This window comes from Neovison vison, chromosome 4 (assembly GCF_020171115.1).
Source record: "Neovison vison isolate M4711 chromosome 4, ASM_NN_V1, whole genome shotgun sequence".
In the NCBI taxonomy this organism is placed as follows: Eukaryota; Metazoa; Chordata; class Mammalia; order Carnivora; family Mustelidae; genus Neogale; species Neogale vison.
In genome coordinates, this window is record NC_058094.1 from 137,447,600 (window position 1) to 137,473,421 (window position 25,822).

Consider the following 25,822-nt stretch of genomic DNA (forward strand, 5'->3'; position numbering starts at 1 on the left):
GGACCCGGTGTGCTTGCTTTTTACAGGTGAAGAGATCTGCTTAAAATCATGCGGTTAGAAGATAGGGTTGGGGGACTCAAGTAAGAGTCCGTGCACGCAGAGGCCTGAACTCGGATATGTTTGCTTCATTGTGTTAAGAAAAAGGCGACTATTAACGGAATAATCTGACAGATCCTTTTCAGAAGTAAAAACAACCGGTTTCGGGCGCCTGGGTGGCTCAGTGGGTTAAGCCGCTGCCTTCGGCTCAGGTCATGATCTCAGGGTCCTGGGATCGAGTCCCACATCGGGCTCTCTGCTCAGCAGGGAGCCTGCTTCCCTCTCTCTCTCTCTCTGCCTGCCTCTCTGTCTACTTGTGATCTCAAACAAATAAAATTAAAAAAAAAAAAAACAAAAAAAAAACAACCGGTTTTTAGTTAAATGTTTTTCTAGAACATTAAAGAATATAATTTTGTATGCTAGCTTTTTTTTTTCATTGGAAAGGGCGTATATGCCCCTTGCTGAAAATGCATTAGGTAGAATTTAAATACAAAGGAGAGCAGACAGCAGGGAACCCGCCCATGTGTGCTCCGGGACCCTGTGTGTGCGCGTGTGGGGTGCTCAGGTCAGCCTTAGCGCCTGACCCCTCCCGCGCCGTGAAGCACGTCTGCCTCATCATTTCATCTGTACGTACTCCGAAACCCTTGAAGCTTCCAGGTTTTTCTATAGCTTACTTAATGATAAAGTTCTGTTGGAATCTACAAATACGGCTTCAGCCACACGCTGTTTATTTCTCTTTTCTTTTCTTACACTTTATTTGTTAAAAAAAAAGCCCGGGTGTCTGGCCGTGGAGCACGTGACTCACGATCTTGGGGTCTTGAGTTCAGGCCCCACATTGGGCATATAGCTTTCCTGAACGCACATCAGACTGTGGTGCGTGCAGTTTCCCGCTGTCTGACCGTCGCACAGTGAAGGAAATCGGCAGTTACGTTTATGGTGCATGTGTTGGGCGAGTTACATACAGTAGGAGTGTGTAGTGGAAGTGTGCTCTCCCTAAGGGGATTGTTGTGTGTGCTTTCTTTTGTAAATGTTTCTGTTTTATATAGTTCCTGTGTGTCGTGTTTGTAGGTATATACATCTGCCTGTCTCCTGGCCCCCGTCTGTACGCTGTGTGTGGACTTCCTCCTACCCCCCGAGAGTTCTGAGGTCTCCCCGCTCTCCTGGCGCAGGCGCCCCGGATCAGGTCCCTGTGCTGCAATGAAGGACCCAGGGAACGTTGGAGATGAGCCATGGAACCTGGGTTGGCCTTGAAATTGCTGGGGCTTCAGAATGCTGATTACTGGGTCAGCCCGCAGTGATCTGATTGAAATTCCCTGGGTGGGCCCTGTGTTGCGATTTCTAGAAGCTTTCCAGGCTCCTCTGACTGTAGCCGAGATTCCTCCTCCTGGCGGCCTCCAGCTCCCCCACTGTGTGGCGTAGTGCCATGGCTTAGAGTCCCTGTGGGGAGGGTAGCTAGCTTGTTTCGGGTGTGCTGCTGTCGCAAAGGGTGCTGCACTGAGTGTGCTGTACGTGCGCCTGGGATAGTGTGTGAGTGTCCGTGGAGCGAATTCCTGGGGCAGGAGTGACTGGGTCAGAGGGTGCAGGGTGTGTAATTGTGATGGTGTTGCTAGATTGGCCCCAGGGGGTGTACCAGGTTTCTCACTGCCGGGGTGTCTGACTGTGGTGTCTGACCCAGCCCAGGTGCCAGCTGGTGGCCCTGGGCCTATTTCTTGGCTTCTCTTAACCTTTGCTGCATCGGTTCGATTTGAAATGCCATTCCCTGTGACTTATGTTGGATTCTGATTGTCTTTGTGTATGCTTCTGTGTTTTCCTTTCGTGTTGTGCTTATTCTCAGATACGGAATCCTTTGTCCTCTTGGTTTGCCGGTACTGGGCTCTTTGGTTCACAAGGGCTTTATTGTAATATGGTTGGTTTTCTTAAAAGATTTTATTTATTTGGGAGAGAGGAGAGAGAGCATGGGCTCGGGCAGGGGGAGGGGCAGACAGAGAGGGAGAAGCAGGCTCCCCGCTGATTAAGGAGCCCGGTGCAGGGCTCTATCCTGGAACCTGAGATCATGACCTGAGCTGAAGGCAGATGCTTAAGAACTGAGCCACCGAGGCGCCCCTATTGTAATGTGTTTTTACGCTTGGTAGGACTAGTGTTTCATCTCTCTGTCCCCTGTATCCACCCCACAACTTTTCTGGAAAAATTTTCCATATGAAAATTCTTTTGAAATCTTCATTGGGATATATCAGATATATGTTTAAAATTAGAGGCAATTGGCATGTTTACATTATTGAGTCTCTTTGTTTAAGAACAGGCTAGGTCTTAGTTACTTGTCCTATTTTACACTCTTCTAGAATTTCACCGGCATAGTACTTTATTACTTTGTTGAAAGAATACAGCAGGTACGACGTACGACGTACAAAACAAGCTCATTGTGTTCCTGCTGAGGCTTCTAGTCAGCAGTCGGCTGTTAGTCTTTAGGGAGTCAGAAATCACATCTGGATTTTCTAATGCAGGGGGCGGCTGGTGCCCTTAATGTCTGCATTGTTCAGGGTTCATATCTAGTACTTACTATAGTATTTTAGTAACTGCTTAATACATTCAATATATTTTTAACATTGAGAATTTTCAAGGTACCTGCGTTTTTTCTGTCTCTCAAAATTTGCCCAGAGCAGCTGGAACTGTGGGGCTGATGTTAGCTGAGGAGGCAGGAGCAAGCGAGGGGCTGGTTCTTTGGGGCCTTGGATTTGGCCTTGGCTGCCTTGCATCTGAGGAGCTGAGAGGCGTGTGTGTGGAGCCCAGGCCTGGATGTGCTGATTTCCGGAATTCTGTGTATCACTTAGTGCTCAGCACGACAGGTGTACGCCTTCATCCCCATCACCTGTTTCCCAGCTCCCCCATCACCTTCATTGTGTTCTTATAGTTAAGAGTCCGTTTCTTGGTATTCTCTCTCTCTTTTTCCTTTTGCTTGTTTGTTTTGTTTCTTAAAATCCACATACGAGTGAAATCGTGCTACTCATTTTTCTCTTACTTCGCTTCACGTTACATTTTCGAGATATCCGTGTTGTTGTAAATCGTAAGATTTTATTCGTTTTGTGGCTGAGTAATATTCCAACAGTGTACGGGGGTTCCTTTTCCCTCATATTCTTATCATATTTCTTTTCTTTTCCATTTCAGCCATTCTGACTGGTGTGAGGTGGTGTCTCATTGTGGTTTTGACTTGTATTTGGCTGATGCTGCATGATGTGGAGCAACTTTTCATGTGTCCATTGGCCATTTGGATGTCATCTTTGGAGAAACGTCTGTTCCATGTCTCCTGCCCATTTTTTAATAGGATTACTTGGTATTTGGGTGTTGACTTGTATAAGTTCTTTATAGATTTTGGACACTAATCCTTTGTTGGGTATGTCATTTGCAAATACCTTCTCCCATTCTGTAGGTTGCCTTTTAGTTTTGTTCATTGTTTCCTCCACTGTGCAGAAGTTTTTTTTTTTAAGATTTTATTTATTTGACAGATCACAAGTAAGCAGAGAGGGAGGCAGAGAGAGAGGGGGAAGCAGGCTCCCCACTGAGCAGAGAGCCCCATGCGGGTCTCGATCCCAGGACCCCGAGACCAGGACCTGAGCTGAAGGCAGAGGCCTAACCCACTGAGCCACCCAGGTGCCCCATGTGCAGAAGCTTTTTACTTTGATGAAGCCCCAATAGTTTATTTTGGTTTCATTTCCCTCGCCTCCAGAGACCTATCTAGAAAAATGTTGCTGTAGCTGATTCAGACATTACTGCCTTTGTTCTCTTCGAGGATTTTTATGGTTTTAGGTCTCACATGTAGATCTTTCATCCATTTTGGGTTTGATTTTGTGTGTGGTGTAAGAGACTGGTCCGGTTCTGTTCTTCTGCATGTGGCTGTCCAGTTTTCCCAGCATCATTTGTGGAAGAGACTGTCTTTTTCCCATTGGTTATTCTTTACTGCTTTCTCGAAGTTTAGCTTACCATAGAATTGAGGGTCTGTTATCGGGCTCTGTATTCTGTTCCATCGATCTGTGTGTCAGTTTTTATGCCAGAACCATAATGTTTTAATAACTATATCTTTTTTTTTTAAGTTTTTTTTTTTTTTAAGATTTTATTTATTTGTCAGAGACAGAGGGAGAGCGAGCGAGCGAGCACAGGCAGATAAAGAGGCAGGCAGAGTCAGAGGGAGAAGCAGGCTCCCTGCCGAGCAAGGAGATGCGGGACTCGAGCCCAGAACCCTGGGATCCTGACCTGAGCCGAAGGCAGCTGCTTAACCAACTGAGCCACCCAGGCGTTGACAGAGAGAAATCACAAGTAGATGGAGAGGCAGGCAGAGAGAGAGAGGGAAGCAGGCTCCCTGCTGAGCAGAGAGCCCGATGCGGGACTTGATCCCAAGACCCTGAGATCATGAGCTGAGCCGAAGGCAGCGGCTTAACCCACTGAGCCACCCAGGCGCCCCAATCACTATATCTTTATAATACAGCGTGAAGTCCAGAATCATGAAGCTACCACTGTGCTTTCCTTTTTCAAGATTTTTCTGGGTATTTGGGGTCTTTCTGGTTCTGTACAAATTTTAGGATTGTTTGTTCTAGCTCTGTGAAAAATGCTGTTGGTATTTTGATAGGGATTCCATTAAATCTGTAGACTGTTTTGGATAGTGTAGAGATTTTAACAACATTTGTTCTTCCAGCCTGTGAGCATGGAGTGTCCTCCCATTTCTGGTCCTCTTCAAGTTCTTTCATGAGTGTTGTACAGTTTTCAGAGCGCAGGTCTTTCACCTTTTTGATTAAACTTATTCGTGGGTATTTTATTTTTGCTGCGTTGTAGATGGGATTGTTCTTAATTTCTCTTTCTGCTACTTCATTGTTAGTGTATAGAAATGTAATGGATCCTGTATGTGGATTTTGTGTTGTGTGACTGTCCTGAATTGTCATTTCTAGTAGCTTTTTGGTGACGTCTTTAGGGTTTTCAATATCTAGTGTCCTGTTGTGTGCCTAAAGTAGAGGTTTTATTTCTTCCTTACCAGTGTAAATGCCTTTTTTTCCTTTTCTTGTCTGATCGCTGTGGCTACAGTCTCCAGTACTACGTTGAATAAAAGTGGTGGGAGTGGACGTCCCTGTCTTGTTCCTGACGTTAGGGAGAGAGCTCTCCGTTTTTCCCTGTCGAGTAGGGCATTGTAGGTTTTTTATGTAAGGCCTTTGTTCTGTTGAGGTGTGTTTGCTCCAGACCTACTTTGTTGAGGGTCCTTACTGTGAACTGATGTTGTACTTTGACAGTTGCTTTTTCTGCATCCGCTGAAATAATCATATGGTCTTTATCCTTTCTGTCACGGATGTGATGAGTCACACTGATTGAGTGGCATACATTGAATCATCCTTGCATCCTGGGAATAAGTCCCTCTTGATCATGGTGAATGATGCTTCTAATGTGTTGCTGGATTTGGTTTGCTAATGTTTTATTGAGAAATTTTCTGCCCTTGCTCATCGGTGGTACTGGCTGGTCCTCTTTTTTAGTGGAGTCTTTGTCTGGATTTGGTATCAGGGCAATGCTGTTGACCCTGTTTACTTGTGACCCTCCATCCTAGCACCTGGAACGTGCCTGGCACGTAGTTGGCCCTTGGTACCAGCTGAGTGCATGAGTGGTTCAAGTTTAAAGTCAGGTCAGAAAACAACCCTTTGAGCTTGAGCGCATCTAGTGAAAGTCGTGACCTAGTAGCTTTCTGTGTCTCTTGAGTTTTCGAGTACTGCCCTTCACACCGGCATCTGTTTCGCTTGTCCCTCATGCCTTTTAAGGCAACTTGGTGTTCTTCAGACTCCCTAGCCAGGTCCTGAGGCTGCTGTGGCCTTTCCCTGAGAGGTCAGGTGCTCAGCCTCCCTGGCGACATGAGCTCCCATGGGAGGGAGCCAGGACGGTGTGCCGGGGGCCTACTCCACACAGGCCTCAGGCTTGTGAGCCAGACCAGGCTACATGCCTCACGCCTGGAAGTGGAACCTGGGACGCCCTCGGTGTAGTATGACAGGCGGAGTTTGGGCACCTGCCCATTGGAGGGTCGGGGCCTCAAGCAGGGCCCGGGTGTACGGGCGGCCTCGTCTGGAAGCTTCCATGACCATGTACTTCGGGCACGTCCGGTCCGCCGCCAGCAGAGGAGCCGGCCCTGGAGCCGGGTTTGATGGCCGATCAGGGCCAGCGCGTGCTCCGTCCGCGCCTCTCAGCTTCTGCCTGCCCGCGCGCTCTTAAAAACTTCGCGTTTGCACCTAACTCAGGTCTGCGAAGAAAAACGTTGCCAAGATCGTACTGAGAATTCCTGCGTCTCCCGGCGCCAGTGTCTTCCGTAACCACGGGCAGCTGAGAGCTCCCCTGAACCTTGTTCCATGTTGCTGTTTTTCCAGTAGTGTCTTTTATCCCAGCCCAGGAGGTGGCCCGTGGTCATCACTGCGTTTGGGGCCCAGTTCCTCCATCTTGTCTCTCAGGACCTGGACACTTTTCGGGAGGGCCGGCGTCTCTTTCTCCTGTCAGGGTGTCTCTCAGTGTGGCTTTGTCTTGCTCTCTGCGACCAGCTGAGGTGGTGGCAGTGGCCGCCGTGCTTCTCTGCTGAGGCGTTCCTCTGCCCCCTGTGTCACTCCTGAGGTGTGTTGTTGGAGGTGTGTTGTGACGCAGTGTGCATCTTGTTTCCCCAGGTAGTTTTCCCCACAAACAGCTGTCAACCATTGTCGCCTGACGCTGTGATCGCTGAGGTGGCCGCTAGGTTGTGACTCTGCTCCCATCCTTGCTTCTGCTGTCATCCCAGGAGGAGAGGCTGCTCTCTCTCCTCCCTTGCTCAGTCATGGGTGCGACTGTGTGTGTGCATTGTGCTCACTGATGATGTCCCCTCCTTGGTTTTGCTGCTTGCGGTGTCCCTTCCAGGGGATGCTTCCTTTTCACGTGTGGATGTTGTCTCTCAGCCTGGCTCTGTGTCCCTGCACCACGTGACGTGCGGGTCCTCCCATAGGCCCGTTGGCAGCCTGGGCCTTGGACCGGAGAATCAGGGTTTGGGGCTGGGCTCCAGGCCTGGTGTTTGATGTCTTTCCTGGTGTGTTTCTCGTCACCCTCTGAAACCCTCCTGCTCAGCTTTTCCCCTCCTGACTGCAGCCCTCTCTTCCCTTCTTTGAAATGTGGGGTACAGATGGGAGTAGAGTACAGATGGGAGAATGCCCTCTGCATTCATGTGCCGGCTCTGAGTCACTCAGCCTCTGGTCTTGGGCCCGCTGTTGCCTGCCTGGGAACAGGGGAGGCTCCAGGCTTCCAGGCCCGGCAGGACTGTGCGCGGCGGTGTGGGGAGCATGTCGTCTGGAGCTGAGCGCGGGGCCTCTGCTTCCACTTGGTGGGGCCTGGGGCGTGAGCGTGTGGGTCCTTTGTCTCGGGACCTGGGCGGCTGGTGGGCAGGGTTGCCAGCCTGCATGGGCCTCTGACTGGAGGCCGGGGGGATGGAGGGCTGGGCGCTCCTCCATCACCGAGGATGCGAGCCGTGCTGCTTCCTGAGGCCGCGCTGTCGCCTTGTGGGGTCGGAAGGAGCTTCTCCCCTCTGTGGGGCAGCTGTGGCTTACCGCAGGCCCAGCCTGGGGGGTGGCAGGGGGCCGTTGGCAGGAAGGCGGCCTGCGCTCTTCAGGGGTCCACAGGAGGGGTCCCGTGCTCTCAGACAGCATCTTCTCTCCGGGGGGGATGGGCGCAGTGGGTTCCGGCCTCTCCCCCCATCCCCCAGGGCTATCCTTCCCCATGCACGGCATCCCAGTGCAGGCAGGCCCCCCGAGAGCCTTCTGTTCCGCTGCTGCCTGAGCTCCACAGTAAGTGGGTGGTAGGATGAGCTGTGACCTAAAAACACTCGAGCGCGTTCCAGGAGTCCCTGGGGAAGCGGAGTACAGTAGGAGGGATGTCATTTCAGATGTTCGTGTCCGCCCAGGAGAACACTCTTCCAGGTCCTTGTTTCCTCTTGCTGCGGAAGGCGGTGCTGCTGACGCCACGACCTGCTGCCTGTGCCCCAGCTGGAGGGGGCGGGGTGTACGGGGTGGGCATGGGGGCGACTGACTCCCTGACTTGCTCCGGGGCTGCCTGCCTATCCTGCCCCCTCTCTTGGGTCCCACGTAAGAGAAGAGAGAGAACCCTGCTGTACCCCCAGGAAAATAAGCCCCAGAATCCTCAGAGAGCGGAAGTAGCAGACCCCACCTCACAGGAAGGCGGGGCGCAGCCCCCTACGAGGGCCCGCACATGCCCCTTTGCAGCTGGGGAGAGCTAGCTGTAGCTTGCCACGCATTTCAGATTGAGGCTGCATCTGCTTGATGACGGGGACGCTGAGGGGGCCCCTGGACAACGCGCTCTGTGGGCCTGGTGGCCTGTCCTGGCTGTGTCCAGCGGCTGCCCCCGCCGCGGGTCCAGCGGTCACCGCCGCACTGCCTCTCTGCGCCAGCTCTCGTCCCCGCGCCGTGTCTGCTTGGGCGCCTTGGGTTTCGCCTGTATTTAGATCGGTTTCCATGGTAGCCCTCCTGCCTTGGAGCTTCCTTCCCCCCAAATGTTTTTTTCCTGGCGTTTTGGACGTGCCGCCTGCAGATATTTGAAGAGATCGTGGCAGTGGAAAAGAGGGTGCGGTGGATCTTCTGTTTCCTTGACCGGGACCCCTGCCTCCGTGTCTCCATGGGGAGCCCTTTCGGGAGAATTGTGCAGGCAGGAGGATCCTGGCTGCCTCGGGATCCCAGCCAAGTGAGCGGGCACGGTTGTCGCACACCGGTCCACACTCAGGGCCTCCCCCACATGCTGCCCGCACCCCCTGCCGCCCACGGTTGGTTTCGCACGGTGGTGGCGTGCCCACACATCCACACCGGCCTCGCCAGTGCTGCGGATTCTCTGGGCCAGCTACCTGGGTGCCTTGCTCAGCTCTGCCCGTGGCTTGGTGTCTGCTCTGCTGGCTTTGTTCTGGAATCAGAGCTCAGCATGGATGAATCACTTGACCATGAGGTCTGCAAAAGGGGCACTTGTTCATTGAGGAAAACTAGGAAGTACACGTTCAACCAAGATGAAAGGAGTAGGAGTATCCCCCGAGGGCCACCCCGTGGCTTAGTCCGGCTCTTGGTTTTTGGCCTAGGTCATGATCTCAGGGCTGTGGGATCAAGCCCCACGTCAGGCTCCTTGCTCAGTAGGCTCAAGACTCTCTTTCCCTTTGCCTTCCCCCCATGCTTTCATGAGTTCTCCCTAAAATAAACAAGTAACATCGTTTTAATAAAGTGTTTGTCCTGACACTGAGGGAATGACCGTTGTGTGTCCTGTGGTCACCAAGTCCTGCCCTGCTGGGCCCCCACTGAGTCTGGGCCCCTCTTGTCCTGCAGACGCCTAGAGCCCACCTTCCCGCATAGATAGTGTGAGTCAGCTACCGTGGCGGATGCGTGCCCTGCTGGCAGGGTGGGCCCGCCTGTGCCCAGCAAATGGGCGCGGAGCAGGGGGAGCAGCCTGAGGGCCGAGGGTGGCCGTGAGTCCTTCCCAACGCCGGTGGGCATGCAGGCAGGGCGGTGAGGGCCGGTGCACATGTCTGGGCAGGCCCGCGGCGCAGGTGGCCAGGACCTTCCCCTCCAAGGGCCGCCACCCCGCAGCTGGGGTCCAGCCCTGCGTGAGGTGAGCCCCATTTCCCACGGGAGCTGGATCGTGTGGCCTTCGCTTTTGCCAGTTAGCCTGCTGTCGTCCTGTGGGACGGTTTTCTGGAGGAGCCTGAAAGGTCGTAAAGACCCAGATTCTCCCCATTTCATCTGGAGAGTGTGTTTTCTTGCAGTGTCTCCTTATGCTTTGGAGCAGTGGCAAGACCCTTGTGAGGAGCCGCAGAGCCACCGGAAATGACTCCCCGAGTTCAGCTTCGGAGCCGCGCTGTTCACTTTCAGTGAGCGCGGCTGGCCCGTGCGTGGACAGCGGCTGTGGCGTTGGAGTCAGTCTGTCCCCGGAGTGTTTTGGGGACGTGAGCGTACCTGCTTGGCATCCCGCGGCCTCAGCCTCTCCAGGAAGCTGGCTTTCCTCGGGCTCTGCTGAGCCGCGGCTGTGCATTCCAGGTTCCCATCGCCCAGCGAAGTCTGTCCCTTTCCATGGCTGTGCTCTCCAGGTTCCCATTGCCCAGCGAAGTCTGTCCCCACGCGGCCTGGGCTCCAAGCCGGCTGCCGCACTGTGGGAGCGGAGCCCTGGTGTCTGCCTCCCAGCTATGCTCTGGACTATGTGCTGCCTGTTCGGGTGTGCGTGTGTGCGTGTGTGTACGCCCGTGTGTGCAGAGGGGGTATGCGCACAGAGCTGGGCTTTGAGTCTTCGCCCCCCCACCCCGTGCCTGCTTGTTTGCCTGAGCGTGCAAACAGGCTGCCCCGTGCGTATGTGTGCACACATGAGAATACACGTGTGAGCCCCACAGCCCTGCCTTGTGTGTGGGGGTCGTTCTGCCTTCTCTTCAGGCCCCACATGGCCTGTGAGCGCTGGGCTCCAGCCCATGTCTGTTGTGTGTGCCCGCCAGCCGAGGCTGTGGCCCTGTCGAGCGTTTCACGTTGTCCTCGGGCGTCTTCTGACTCAGAGCTGTGCGGGAAGGGGGTGCAGGAAGACGGGCCCCCGCAGCCAAGATGACATGCCTCCCATGTCTGCTGTGGGTGTAGCTTCAGGTACAGCCTGGCGTGTTCTGCGAACTGCACATTGCCCTAAGTCGCCACCCAGAACGAGCTCTTCTCAGATGGGAGAGAACTGGAAGCTTCCCCAGGACCACCCCCCCCATTTTCCCCGTTCCCTGTTGTTAGGTAGGGCACCCCAGCCCATGTGGACAGCTCTGCACAACATGTGACAGCCTGTCCCTACAGCTGGGCCAGGGGCGCGCTACGCTCTGGAGTCGAGCTTGCCCGGAAGAGGGGCGTGCTGACAGCTTAGTGCTTACCTGGATGACGTGTGACATCATAGTTCCACACCATATCGTTTTCTGAGAACGCTCTCTGTGTCTTCTGCCTGTTTTCTGTGAGACCGTGAGACCTTGTTGTTTTGTCCTTCGGTTTTTCAGAGCTCCCTATGTATACTGGGAAAATTAGGTCTTTAACTGTAATATACTTTTTCCAATTTATTTGTCTTTTTTTGTTTTTGACGTTGCTTATAATTTTTTTCCAAGCAAAGGTGTTTAATATTTAAAATGTTTGTTATAAAATGCATTAGTCTTTTATTTTTATTTATATTATATTTAACGTTTATATTTTTATTTATTTTTTGCATTGGGAATTTGAGTTAGAAAGCCCTCCCTACAATGAGGTTATGAAGGATTTGGCCATTTCCTCGTTTGTACACTTTGTAATTCCATGGACGTGATCTGTGGCGTCCTCGCCATGTTCGCGCCTTAGTCCATCTCCTGCATCTGTGTACGTGAGCCACGGTCCCCCTGGTCCCCCTGGCGTTTGTTACAAAACGCAGGGGCTGGGTTCAGGAAGAGAGTCGAGTTGTTGGCGTCAGCAGGCTGTGGGACCTCTCAGGACAGGCCCAGCTCGTGTGCCCCTCTGTTGGGGCTGGGGCAGTGGGCAGACCCGCATGCATGTGGACCAGCGTGCTGCTCGGGTTCACGGGAGCGTCATGCTCCCCCATTGGACCATCTTAGTCTGGAGCTCTGTGAAGCCGCGCGAGGACGGGGCTGGGCCTTCACGAGCCCACCGCGTCCCCCGGAGCCAGGCAGAGCCCTGTGGACGCCCCTGCTGGCAGTTGGCAGTGTCCTGCCTCATGTCTGGTTTCACTCTTCAGACCCATACGTTTATCTGCAGAGATGTCTCCAGGAGAGACGTCTCTCTGCCGGAGAGCAGCTTGGTGTCCATTTATATAAAATGTGAAAACTAGGTTTCCTTATAAGCTGTTCTCTAAACCCTGCCTGGTCGGCGCTCACCCCCTCTTTATAAGTGTTTTGCAGCCCTGCCCAGCACTACCTTGAGGTAGAGGCTCCCGGTGTGGTCACCTGAGCAGTGCTGCAGGGGCTGCGAGTTTCAGGAAGGTGGGGAACTTGCCATAGAGCTCAGAATCAAACACGCTTACAGAGTTGTGTGCTTGGGAAATGCACATTGTAAGGGACCAGGTGAAAAATGGAGTTTCTGTCTACGCTAGAGCTGGGCTCCAGGCTTCCACCTGCTGGCGCCTGGTGGGGTGTGTGGAGGGTGTGGGGCCTGCAACCACCAGCCCCCACCAGGCCTCCCGTGCTGGGCAGCACCGCTGCCTCTGAGAGCCGCCCCTCAGCTGGGACTTTCCTTTTTGCAAGGGTGGGGTGACCTGCTTCAGAGTTTCCTTAACCCATGGAGTGTTAAGGTCGTATCTGGATGAACTTTGGCTGGGGATTTTCCTGGAGACACAGCTGTCGGGTGATGGTGCGGGAGCAGTGTGTGTGCTGCTCTGCAGGTGACCTTGCCGCGGGCGTGCTGAGGACGCTTGGCAGGGTCATGTCTGTCCTCATGTTAACATTTTTGTATGAAATTTCACAGCAGTTTATGGAATATGTTTTTTTTTTTTTTTAAGATTTTATTTATTTATTTGACACACAAATCACAAGTAGGCAGAGAGGCAGGCAGAGAGAGAGGAGGAAGCAGGTTCCCCGCTGAGCAGAGAGCCCTATGCGGGGCTTGATCCCAGGACCCTGGAATCATGACCTGAGCGCAAGGGTGACGCTTAATCTGCTGAGCCACCCAGGCGCCCCTGGAATATGTTGTTTGCAAGCAAAATATGTCCAGATCTTTGGTGAAGTTGCTGGACATGTCCTTTAGGACACGGGCACTGTACAGTTCTCTGTGTCTCCTCCTCCCCGTGTGTGCACATAGGTCTGTGCAAGACTACTGGCTCTGGGTCATGGAAGAACTCTCTCTGTACCTGCGCTGCCCGTGTTCGTGCTTCGCCGTGCTGAGGCATCTGCCTGGGAGACAGCCTGCTCAGCCGGCTGGTCAGAGCACTGTGCCATTTGCTGTAGAAGCCCCGGCATCACATGCTCATCCCAGGTGTGGGCACTTTCCTTGAAGGCCCCAGGAGCTGCCGTGCCCCGTCTGTCTGAGCTTGGCTCCCAGGCTTCTCTCCATCTCTCTTATAGGCACTGAGGGCTCCACGAGTGATGCTTGAGGGGCCGGCCGTGTGCAAACACGGATGGACAGCTGCATCCCAGCACCCAGGACACCCAGCATGCTTCTCTTCTGCAGAAGGTGTGCTGGGCAGGCCACGGGACCCGTGTGGGGGCCGGTAGGCAGGAGGGCCCTCCCTGGGGGCCTGGAGTCTGGAAGGAGCGTTGGCGGGGGGCACCTAGGGAATGTGGTGCTGGGAAAGAGTTAGGGCACAGTTCAAGCAGCTTTGAAGAGACAGAGTTCTTCCAGCAGAGGAAAGCTGGAAGCCCTCCATGCAGGGCTTGTGGGAAGGCTGGTGGCCACCGTTGGGTGGTGGAGTCAGTTCCCAGGGAGTGTGCTGTGCCTTGTATGAATGCAGTGCAAAGTGCAAATTGGAGTTTCCTCTGAAGCCGGCACTTAAAATCTAGATCTTTCTTTTCCCCACAGAGTTGAAGCACTGGGTCCTTCTGTCCTTTATGTCCATGCGCCCCTCCAGCTCTCCTCTCCTCATTTGAGGAGGCTGATTCTCTAACGTCCTTCGGGGAGAGGACAAGGGTCACTAGGCGTCAGGGCTGAAAGCTGTTTTTTTGTGTGTTTTGGTTTTTTTTCCTCGGGTCATCTAGCTTTGGTGTTGGTGACATTACGTGTACCGCTGGGTGTCGGAAAGGGCTTGTGACTGAGGGTGGTGTGCTCCGCCGACAGCCTGTGGGCCGGGGGCCGTGTCCTGACCGCCCGTCCTGGAGAGTGGGTTTCGGTGGTACTGAGACCTGCATGACATTACCTTCGCTTAGGTTGTGCCGCTGTGGTGAGAAGAGACATGAGGTTTCCACACCATGATTTACCCACGGCGTTTGCCTCTGTTCGTTGCTCTGGCGCCTGGATTCTGGCCACTGCCCTTCTCTTGGGTTTGTAAATAAAATTCGTGTTCCTTCTCGTGCACTGCTTTCCTCTTTCCTGTTGATCCTGCCAGGGATTTGATCATGTGTCTTGTCTCTGGTGATTTCCCCTGTTGGATTTTAGGAAAGTTCTGTCTCCCTTCATGCCACGTTGTGGATGCACCATCGTCTGTGAAAGGGACCAAGACTGCACTTTGATGTTTGATTCCTTTAAAATGAACATCACTTGACATGGATAGCTTCTGCCTTACACCCTTGTGGTCTTCAGCTGATGTCACGGTGAAACTGCGTGTAACTGGAGAGTTATTGCTGGTTTCCTCTCGTGAACTGTGCTGCGGGAAGCTGGCATGTCGCGTTGTCGCAGCTTCCACTCCTCTCCTGCTGTATTCACATGTGGAAAGTCATCCTGGAGAGTGGGACACGATTTCGTGTGTCCCGAGATCAGTGGACAAGCAGGTATTGATTATGTGTGTTGCATTTAGGAATGGCATCTTTCCCGCTGTGTGCTACAGCTCGTGGAAGGGAAGCGGTTACTTAATTATAAGAGTAATAAAAGCAAGGGCGAGAAAATTTGGGAAACAAAATTGTTCAGGTTTCATCATGATTAGTATCTTGTCGAATTTCCAGTTAAAAACTACATTTACAATTTGTTAGATCGTTTTAACGTTAGAAAATCTTTGGCCACTGTAACAGGTGAGTCACAAATACGTATGTGTAAAAATAAATTCTTCCTCCAATTCCGTAGCTGACGGTGGTTAGTACGGGGAACCTGTTCACGCACCTTTCTCATGCTCGCATGCGCGCAGATGGCTGAAATCGGACCCCAGAGCCTGCACCACAGGTCCCTTCAGCAGGTGCGGTGACGTCCTGAGCGTCGTTACAGGATGCACAGCCGTCGCTGCCGTCAGGTCAGTCCTATGCGTTGTTAGTACCCCAAAAAGAGCTTCCCTCCCCATTTCTCCCCTAACTTCCCAGCTCTAGGGAACCTCCAGTCTACTTTGTGTGTCTATAGTTTTGCCATTTTCGACAAAATAGTGGCATTTTGTGTACTCGGAGTCACGCCAGCTGTGGGTGGGGGTCTGGCTGCTTTGGCTCCGCGCAGCCTCTGCCAGTTCGCCCGTATTAATGGGAGGTGTCAGCACCTCATTCCTTGTGCTGAGTCCTACTCTGCTGTGTGGACGCGCCAACTGGCTGATGAAGGCTTCACGGACATCCGGCTTGTCTGTACGAGGAACAGTGCTGTAAGTATTTGTGTCTGTGTGGACACACGGCTCTGTTTCCCCGGGCGCAGCCCTGGCAGTGCCTGGCGGAATCCGACACTAGCTTTGTGTTTAGCCATTTGAGACACCATGAGACTTCTCCAGAGCAGCTGCCCCTGCACACCAGTGCCCGGTGGGGTGCCGGTTTCTCTACAGCCTTGTCAACACTTGTTACTGTCTGTCCTTTTGGTTATAACCATCCTCCTGGTTTAGATCGGCATTACCCAATGACTGAAAATGTCGCATATTTTTTTCATGTACTTATTGACCATTTGTACATCTTCGTTGGAGAAATGCCTGTTTGGACCTGTCACTCACTTTTTAATTGGGTTGTCATTTTATCTGTAAATAGAAGAGTTCTTTATATATTCTGGATGCGAGACCCTTTTTAGATAAATGATTTGCCAGTATTTTCTCCCATTCTGTGGGTTCCCTTTTTTCTTTCTTGACATTGACAAGATGCACAAAAATCTTTAATTTTGATGAGGTCTGATTTATCTCGGTTTTCTTTGGTTGCATGTGCTTGTGGTAGCCCAAGATCACCATGATTTACTCTTGAATTTTTTCCTAGAGTTTTATGTAACCTACTGAGTTCTTTTCTGTGTGTGTGAGGTCATGTTCCATATGGATATCCGGTTGTCCCAGCATCGGTTGTTGGAAAGACTGTCATTTCCTTGTCCAGTGGACCTGGTTTCCTTGTTGAGAAGCCATTGGCCATGAACCTCCAAGTTTCTTTTTGGACCCTCAGTTTTATTCTGTTGAATCTTGTGCCTGTTCTGTGCTAATGCCGTGCTGTCGCGACTACTGTGGGGGTCAGGAAGCTGTGAAATTGGGACGTGTGAGTCTTCTAATTGGCCTTCCTTTTTCAAGATTGTTTGGGCTTTTTTTTTTTTTTCTTAAGAGAGCATGAACACGGTAGCAGGGGCGGAGGCAGAGGTAGACTCTCCAGCAGACTCCCCACGGAGCACAGAGCCCGCTGCGGGGCTCGATCCCAGCACCTGAGATGATGGCCTGAGCAGAAATGAAAGAGTAGGGACGTGTACCCGACTGCGCCACCCAGGATCCCCTGTTTTGGCTGTTCTGTCCTTGCATGTCCATGTAGGTTTCGGAGTCAGCTTGTCTGTTCCTTCCCAGAAGCCAGTTGCAGTCCTGACAGACGCTGCGCTGGTTGTGGACTCGTCTGGGGTGCATTGCTGCCTTAGTATTGCTTGTCTTCCTGTCCGTGACTTGAGGTGCCTGTTTTATTTGCTCTTCTTTAGTTCTTTCTGCCATGTTTTATTGTTTTTGGAGACTCAGTTTTGTGGGGTTATTTTTGGCCATTAAATTTCTTCTTCAGTATTTTATTCTTTTTTTTTTTTTTTTTAATAGTAAGTTTTATTTATGTCAGTAACCTGTGCACCCACATGGGGCTTGAACCCAGGGCCTCGAGAACGAGCCTGCACGCTGCATGGGCTGAGCAACAGGTGCTCTAGATGCCGCCGCAGGCGGAATGGTTGGTGTGATCTTCTCAGGTCGTTTGTAGCGACGGCAGAGAGACACGGTTGAGTACTACATTGGTTTTGTAAGCTGCAGCTTTGCTTAACTCCTGCATTAACTTCAGTTAAACATTTAATAGATTGTTGAGGATTGTGTGTGTACACCAGGTCGTACCATCCATAGACAGAGTTTTGCTTCTTCCCTCTGGCGAGTGCCTTTTACTCGTTTATTCTTCTGCTTGGTTGCCCTGCCTGGATTCTCTCACTGAGCAGAGGTGCAGAGAGTGGGCCCCTTGTCTGGCCCCTAGTCCCAGGCCAGGGCTCAGACCCACCCCTAAGCGCGCAGGCAGGTGGGGTGGCAGCTAGGATGTCTCGTCCCTGTCAGGAACGTCCTCTGGCCCCTTGCAGAGGAAGTGACCCTGAGAGGAGCCCCTCTGAGATCCCGGTTTTGGGAGATCGTGGGATGAGGACTTGCGCAGTCTGCCCGTGACCTGGTGGGCCTCTGGTGCTGCCTGGAGGAAAGCCCGGGACCCAGGATGCCTGTGCGTGGCGGGGACCCCTCGCGCAGTGGCCCTGGCTCTGGGAGGGCATGCTGGTGTGGCTGCCGCTTGGACGTCTGTCCTGCACGTCCATGGACGTTGCTGCGGTTCTTTCTGGTTCTCGCCTCCCCTCTCTACGGCTCCCGCTTCCAGCGTCCCAGCCACCTCCTTCTGTGCTCCCTCTCTGGTTCTGTTCCATTTCCGGGGAGGTGCACGCGTCTTCTTCAGCTGCATCTGCTGGTCCTCGTGTTTAGTTGGCTTTGTCTTTGCTGTCATTACTCATTTCCACAAGCTCGTTGTTTTTGAGAGGGATTGTTGCCGCGGATCTTCAAGTACCACGCTGTTCTCGTGTCTGAGCTCGGTGTTGTCTTGCTGTGAGAGCGTGGATGCCTGCAGATGCGCCTCTACCTCCAGTGCCCTTGCTAGTGTGGAGTGGGACGGGCTCCTCCTTCCTGGACACAGGCTCGCTCCCTCCCTGCACTCAGCCCACCTTTCTTCTCTTAAGGGGGCTCGTGTCCCGATTCAGCAGCCTTTGGGGGTTCTGTGGTATAAATTGGTTGCTTTTTAAGTCTGTTTTTCAATTTAGAAAAGAGTTTTTGAAACTTATCTTTAACTTTGTGGTAACAGAATTTGAACTAAGAATTCTTGACTTAATTTTTTTTTAATTTAAAGCCTGAATTAAACCTTTTTCCTACTCTTGAGTGGGTCTCGTTTCTATATTTGTTTCTAATGCTTATGTGTCGAGAACACGTGTTGTTTGCAGAACAAGATCAAATCCAGGCAAATTTAAAAGCAGTAGAACTTATTTCAGGATAATTGATTCTTTTTCATCTTTGTGGGATTGTGTATGAAGGAGGTTTCTCTACCACTAAACACAGTGGTGGTTACCTTGTGCTGATTCTGGAGAAAAGTTCATTTAATAGAAACCTTGTAGTTCCTCATGTGCTTCCAGAATGGTGATGGCAGGCATGTGCGTGCGGTGAGGGAGGTGTGTGCCTGGGTCCAGGTGGAGAGCCAGTCCAGTCTCGCGCTGATCATTCCAGGTTATGGGGCTTGTGCAGATGAGGACCAGGTGACAAAGCTGCTTGGAGAGCATGGAGGCTTCCTGGGGACACCGATCAGCACGGACACCCTCTTCATGCCAAGTGCTTGGGTCCCCAGGCCTCCCGCCCCCGGCCTGCTGTGCTGAGATCCCGTCTGTCCAGAGCCCTCCACCAGGGCCGCTGTTGGTAGGATGCATCTGTCTTCGGGGGATTTGGCTGCTGAGCCTGCGAGGCTGGGGGGGGAGCTGGCCCCAGGGTGCAAAAGCTGTAGTTTTGATGCGCATGGTAAGGGCCAGGCGGGAAGCACGGGGACGTGCATCGTGCGACATGGGGGACAGACATGCCAAGGAGGACAGCTCTTCACGTATGTCGGGCAGGAGAGCTTGGTGTCAGGTGTATGCGGTGATGGCTGGAGGCAGGGCTGCTGCCGACCTGACCTGCGGGGAGTTGTGCCCTGTGTGTGGGAGGTGCGACGGACAGAAGTCCAGTGGGGCGACACGACGTGCCAGGGCCTGTGCCGAGGTCTTGCTCACCTGCGTGGCTCAGACCTGCCGGTGGCAGCCTTTCCACGACCCCTGGAGCCCTGTGACCCTGCCTCGTCCCCCAGCTCTCACATCTTCCCTCCCGCCGAGTCCTGGACCTCCGAAGACCCACTGCCCTTTCCAGCCTCTGCAGCGTCCTTTGCCCAGCGTCTTCGCTTTACCTGTTGTGGAAGTGACGCCTGCCCTGGCTCTGCCAGTGTGGCACTTTGCAGTTCTCAAAGCTTGGCCCACCTGCAGCAGGCTGGGGGGTCGGCGCCCTGCCGTGTCCGTCTGCGTGCGTGCGTGCATGTGTGTGTACCTCGTGTGCTGGCATGTGGTGGCCCCAGAAACCGCCATGTGCCCCGCTGGCCTGACACGTCTGGCAGCAGCTCGCCTCAGGGACAGCCTCCCAGAGGCCTTCCAGATGGCAGTGTGGGCTGGGGGCCCGCCTGGGGCTGGGTGCCGCGGGGTTCCCGGTGCGAGGAGCGGTTTGGCTCTCATGCTGGGGCTCTCTGGTTTGCGTGTCACCCTGACCGGGCCTCCTGCCGCTGGGGCTTCTCTGCATGTGCTGTGTGCGTTTGGCCCCAGGGCTGTGCTGTGGGCTGCGTCCCTCCGGCAGGGGATCTGGGGTCCAGTAGTGTCCCCCGTGTGTGACTGCTTCTCCGATGGGTATTGTGTTACGTCGAGCATTGCAATGGGAAGGCTGGTTGGGCTCGTCTGAGCTTTTAACGGGTAAGAGTCGAGCGTTCTGCACCTGACGCGCTCCTGGCGTGTGTTACCTCGTTTTGTTGGGAGGTAGGAGTTTTACACGCATGTGCTCGTGAAACGTTTGGAACGCTCTTTCCCTTGTTCAGGTAATTAACGTGATTTTAGAAAAAGTCTCACCTAACAAGCTTCCCCTTCCGGTGAATGAGCACAGCGTGCAGTAAATACCGATGAGGTTTGTTTGGCGACAGCTGCGCACATGGTCCCAGGTGCTCCTGTGACTTGCAGTGAAACCTATCAGATCGGTCATGGTCATATTCTGGCGAATGTCACCTATCTTGCCTCATTTCTCTTAGGTAGAGAATCATCTGGGATTTTTAAATTGTGCTGCAAAATTAAAATGTTAAAAGCAGATTATCGAAATATACTTGTCACTAGAATTTTGTATGAAATCCTGACAGTGGTGGGCAGAGTCCCTGCCAGTCCTTCTGGACCTCTTGGCCTTAACACTCTATCTTCATATGGGCTTTTGGTTCGCCTGGTCAGGGCCGAAGTGTGAACACACATGAGCAAGGATAGACACAGGCTGGTGACTGGAGGACCATAGGGATCAGAGCCCAGGAGGGGGCCCTGGTAGGCCATGGGAGGGCCCCCAGCGAGGGAGGGCCCAGGAGCCGTTTATTCCAGAGATGGGGCTTGTGTTAAACAGACATCATGAGGAACGTGTGAGGAGTGCTTACCCACCAGGAGAAGATGTTTGTGAGCTGTGAAGCTGACAGAGTTCCCCTCCCATGATTATAGAGTCCTGGTGCAAACCAGGGACAGTGCCAACAGAAGCCGTGCAGGACTGCCACAGAGGTGAGAGGACATGGCCAGGAAGCCTGGGCACACACAGGAACGTGAGTGCAGGTCGCACTGAGACACTCTGTCCTGTGCACTTGGTGGGCAGAGGCCCCAGGGGTCGGTGGGACCCCATGCAGGCACACTGCAGGGGCTGGCTCATGGGGCGGCCTTGGAAATCCACAGGTGAGGTCTTTTGGCGGGGTGCTTCCCCCACCGCCCAGGTCTGTGGGTCCCCCACTGGGTGCACAGCCAGGACAGACCACCCCCGCCCCCGACTTTCACAATTCCGTGAAAGGAGAGAGCCGCACCGTCTGCGCCCACGAAGCTTCCTTCTGCTTCCTCACCTGGCATTCTTGATACCTCGTCCATCTTTATCTGCCCCGACTTTGTTTTGGTTTTGGTTTTGATAGGACAAATCCAGAAATCGTGAAACTTCACCCATCCAGACTTCAGTAAAGTAGGACCGAAGCTTAATGTACTTGCTGTGACCTTCTGTTGGTCGCCCACTGCCAGACTGTGTCCAGTGTTCCGCTGCTGCGCAGTGCCTCATCAGTGGCTCTTCTCAGATGCGCCTTCGGGCAGCCCCAGCGTGCTGTTCGCTGGCTGCCTCTTCTGAGCCTCTGGGTTTAGAATACTTCCCCTCCCTCTTTAATGTCTTGCTGTTTGCTTGTAAAGAAACTTGGAGCTTGGAGCGCCCGGGTGGCTCAGTCTTTAAGCGTCTGCCTTTAGCACAGGTCATGATCTCAGGGTCCTGGGATCGAGACCCACATTGGGTTCCCTGCTCGGCGGGAAGCCCGTTTCTCGCTTTCCCATGCCCCCTGCTTGTGTTCCCTCTCTCGCTGTGTCTGTCAGATAAATAAATAAAATCTTAAAAAAAAAAAAATAAAGAAACTTGGAACTTTTCTTAGATTTCCTACGTTCTGGACTGGGCCGCCAGTGCGTTCACGGTTCTGATGACCTTGTTCTCTGCTCCTGCCCTTGTACCCTGCCAGGGGTAATGGGTTTAGGCCCGGCGCTAGGGACTGTCACAAAGGTGGGGACATCGCAGGAAGCACCTGGGGTCTGGCATTGTGGACATGGGTATTCTAGACCCTTCTTTGGGCAGACCCCCACCCCCCTTGTCAGCCCTTCAGCCAATGGCCCCCCGAGCACTGCTGCCCAGAAATGATGGTTTCCAGTGCAGGCGACGAAATGATGACTTTCTCATGCTGGTCTGCCTTCTTCATTTGCTGTCTGGAGTCCTTGTAGAGGGACAAGGCTTTCTGAAATTCTAGCTCCTGTAGAACAGTTTTATTAATTTTCAGATGGTTCTGTACTCTGGATGTCAAGGGGGCTGATGAGCTTTTGTTTCATGAGCTTATGGAGCTTTGGAGACATCACATGTTTCAGTCTTCTGTGGACCCTGTGTTTTGGCAGGGGAGCAGAGAACCTTCAGCAGGCTCCACGTCCAGCACGGAGCCCGCTGTGGGGCTCGGCTCGCAGCACTCCGGCACACTGACATTGTTCTCTTTGGATTTTCAAATGGTCTCATCTTTGCCAGCAGGAGCCCCTTGAGGGCTCATGTGTCCCTTTCTCGGGGCCTCCTCGTCTTACATGGTGTCCTTTCTCAGGCTCTGGTCCTGGTAGGACACGGGTCGCTCCAGCTGGGAAGACTGAGTGGTGCTGGATGCTGACCTGGTGATGCCAAGTGGAGAGAACAGAACTGAGGCTGGATTGTTGAGAGGGAAAGGGTAAAGCATGAACATCTTGGGATGTGCAGTGTGTCTCCCCAAGTGCCCTAGAGGGCCAGGAAGCCTCCCTTTCTTGTGAAAGTGGCTGGCCAGACTGTCCAGGCTCCTGTCCTGTTCAGGCAGGAGTGCGCTGAGAGGATGGCGACAGTGTGACGCCCTGGTGACCCTCGCAAGAAGGGACAGTGGATGTCAGGGAGGCTCCTGGACTTCATGAAGCTGGGCCTGGAGTAGGGCACCCCACGCTGTGGGCTCTCTTGCCCCAGGAGCTGGGAAGAGGTGGCGGCTGGAGAGTCACCCGTGAGGGTGGGGGGAGGAGGGCATGCAGCTGCTGCTGGGAAGGGAGGCTGTGAGCATGGTGGACCTCCCTGGAGCCCCCAGGTGGGTCGCTGCACACACTGCAGTCTGACCTTTTCTTTCCAAGCTGCACGGTGACCCTGGCGGTCCCGTCTCGGTGCCACTTGCAGGAGGGCGTGGCCGGCAAAGGGTCCTGCAGCAGGGCCTTGGCCTGCAAGGGTGGGCTCACCTCTTCCAGCTTGCGGAACGCAGACACCCAGAGAAGAATCCCTGTGTTCTCACGTGCTGTGGCTCCTGTCTGGGTGCTGGATGTGGTGGGGGAGATGGAGCTATGGGGGAAGGGAGAGATCTCACTGCTAAAACATGCACACGCTCCCCATGCCCCCCACACGTGTGTGCACATGCACACGCTCAGGTCCCGGTCCCTCCCACTAGGCGCATTCCAGGGAGCCACCTGCACTCCCAGAAGCTGGGGAGGGGCGTGAGGATGGCCCCCGGGCGTCCCGTTATACAGCGGTCCCCGTTCTCTGTGCGCACTCGAGCCTCTGCTCAGACCCCTTCATGCTGGGCCTGCGGCCCCTTTCCCCACCGTGTCTCCTCCTGGCCACTGCTGTTCCTGCCTGCGGGAGGAAGGAGGCCCCTGGGTGCCTGCCACGCACCGGAGCCCACGTGGAGGGAGGGGCTGAGCAGAGCTCCCACGTGTGCAGGCCAGGGAGCCTGGCCTCACGTTTCCTTTAACACCCGGTCAGAAGCCTGTCATGGGGCTGATGGGCTCCTTGGACGTGGGCGCTGCGGGGAGGCCTGCCTGCTGTCTGCACCCTGGCTGCTGACTCACTCTTCCCCTCCCCTCTCCCCACCCCCAGTGTACTCAGAGGCAGCTGCAGGGGTGTGGCTGCAGGCCCAGCAGGGATGACAAGGCGAGAGGGGCCCTGAGCACCTGCACATGACAGGAGGCTTATTTTTACTCATCATTGGCTGGAAATAATCAACTTTATTTAAAGAGAATGTGGATTCCAAGTGTTAAAAAAAGCACCCAGCCATGTGCCTGGCTCCATGGGGAGGAGGCTGCGGGTCCGCTCGGGGTGAGCCGGCCAGGGGCCCGCCTAGCTGCCCGGCCTGCGGTGCTGCGTGGCCAGAGCCCCTGTGTGGGAGCCCGCCTCTGGGTCCACACCTTTGGCACAGCCCCACGGGCAGGGGGCCCCTTGAGCAGGTGTGGCCCTGTGTTGTCTCTGGAGGCATCTGCTGTGTCTTACAGTTGAGGGATCATGGGGACCCCAGCTGGTGTGGGCTCTGTGCTGCGTGTGGGATGGAGCCTGCTCTCCACTGAGAGGTCCCAGGGTTTATGTCTGGATTTCTGCCAAGTGCAAAGCCACGTTAGCCTTTATTTTGTGTGTCTCTTCGGTATGTGTTTTAGTAGCGTTGCTGATTTCATTATTAGTACACGCAATTGAAAAGGCCGTGTAGGGAGGATGTCTCCTGGCGCCATCCTGGCCGGGTGTGCTGGAGCTGTTCTCTGCACACTCGAGCACGTCCGCCTGATGAAAGCTTCCGAGCCGCAGTGGGCGCTAGAGCAGGTTGGGGTGCAGGTGCTGTCTCCTTGGCCCCGTCCCAGCTGCAGGGACGCCAGCAGGCTGGTGCGAGAGCTGCCTGGTAGTGGGCTGCAGGGCGGGTGGCTGCCTGCCCTCTAAGAGCTGTTTTTCTCTCGATTAGACATCTGTGTTGCCAGGAGCTTGAGTGAGGCATAAAGGTACAGAGAAGAAAGGCGGAGTGCTCATGGCCTCCATGCCCAGGGTGCGTGGCCGTGACCTGTCCTGCCTCTTCCACCTTGCTCTCTACGGCTCCTTTCCGAGCTTCCTTCCAGGCTCTGAGGAGGGTCGTCCTGGCGTCTTTCAGCCCTGTGGCCTGCGGCCGCACAGCCGCATTCCTGCCGTCGTCCCTCTGTGGGCATCTTCGTGTCCTGGTGAGGCACAGGTCGGCTCAGGGCCCCACTGACCTCATTGTCACTTGGAAGTGAGGCGCATCCTGAGGTGCTGGAACTTAGGACAGCGTTGGATTTGAGGGGGTCACATTTCAGCTCCTAATGGGAGCTAGCTAGCAACCCCACGGGCTGGGCTGTGTTGGATGCCCAGGCTCTTGTGTAAGGCGTGTGAGGCGTACCCACAGGAGGTAAACACGTTCTTGTCCTACAGCTTCGGCCTGAAAACGTGCATCCCTGTGAACCGCCACCTGGCCGAGGTGAGGGCCTGGTGGGGTGCGTGCACTCCGCGCCTTTTCCACGTGTGCGCCCGTGCACCCCTGAGACCCTCGCAATGCTGTGTCTCTCCACGGGGCTGCTGGCCGGGCTTCCTTCCAAAGGGCTGGGGATGGTGGCTGAGCTGCATCGGTCGTTGGGATGGCTGCCTCCGTGACTGGGCTTCTGTCTTTCGTTGAGGCGTTAAACTCGCCGTTGTGAGCTCACGAATCCACACGTACTGTGAACATGCTGTTTTTGCTGTGCTTAGCGCCGTTTGGTTTCACGGCAGGCTGTACTGTATTTTGTTGCACCTTGGCCAGGCCCATGTGTGTGTACACTGGGCCGGCCCGGCAGATCCAGGGGTGTGACGGGTGGGTTTCTGGGCAGTCCGTGGCTCGGTATGTTGCCCTCGCTGTGTGCTCTTTCCCAGGAGAAAGCTGGGGCTGTGGTGGGTTAGGGTGGGAGCTGAGCGGCCACGGGCTGAGGTGGTTGTGCTGTGCTGTGAAGAGAGGCCCTGCTGAGCAGGTGGTGCGAAAGCAGGAGCCTGGACTGGTCACTGCAGCCCTTTGGTGAGCGACGGGCCTGGTTGGGGAGCTTTGGGAAGCCTGGCAGGCGCGGCATGCTGTGGGCCGTGGCTGCGGATGCTGTCCCCAGCCCTAGGGTGCTGCCCTCAGGGGCTTCTCTGCGGTGTCTCTTGTTCCCTGCGGTTTTCTGGGAAGCCCAAGTAGGAGGGTCAGGAACTGTGCCTCTCAGGCGAAACGTCTCGGGAGTTGGAGACAGTGTGTGGTCGGGGCCTGCGGCGCTCCCATGGGCGCCGTGCGGCTGGGGCCACTAGCATGGGGCGGAGGCTGGGCGCATCTCACCTGTCACTCTTCCGCAGGAGGCAGGAGCAGTTCCAGAGAAACCCTGACAGCTACAACGGAGCCGTGCGCGAGAACTACACCTGGTCGCAGGACTACACTGACCTAGAGCTCAAGGTGCCCGTGCCCAAGCACGTGGTGAAGGGCAGGCAGGTAACCATGGGGCTCCTCCGGCTTCTCCGCGCGGCCTCTTTCTTCGGGCACAGGCATCGGGGGTGGCCACCCTGTCTTCCAGAGGCGCCTGCCAGCCCTGCCGTGCTGCGTGGGTGTACCTGGTGGCGGGCAGTTCGGGGCCACTGCTGTACCGTG

The 25,822-nt window shown here is 54.4% G+C and overlaps 1 protein-coding gene across 1 annotated transcript in view; it reads left to right on the plus strand.

The window, feature by feature from the left end:
- Positions 1-25,822, plus strand: part of NUDCD3 (NudC domain containing 3) — a 60,041-nt gene that overhangs the window by 12,632 nt on the left and 21,587 nt on the right. Inside the window, exon 3 of the mRNA XM_044245749.1 lies at positions 25,534-25,666. Coding sequence (XP_044101684.1) covers positions 25,534-25,666 — 133 coding nt within the window. The remainder of the gene's footprint in view (positions 1-25,533; positions 25,667-25,822) is intronic.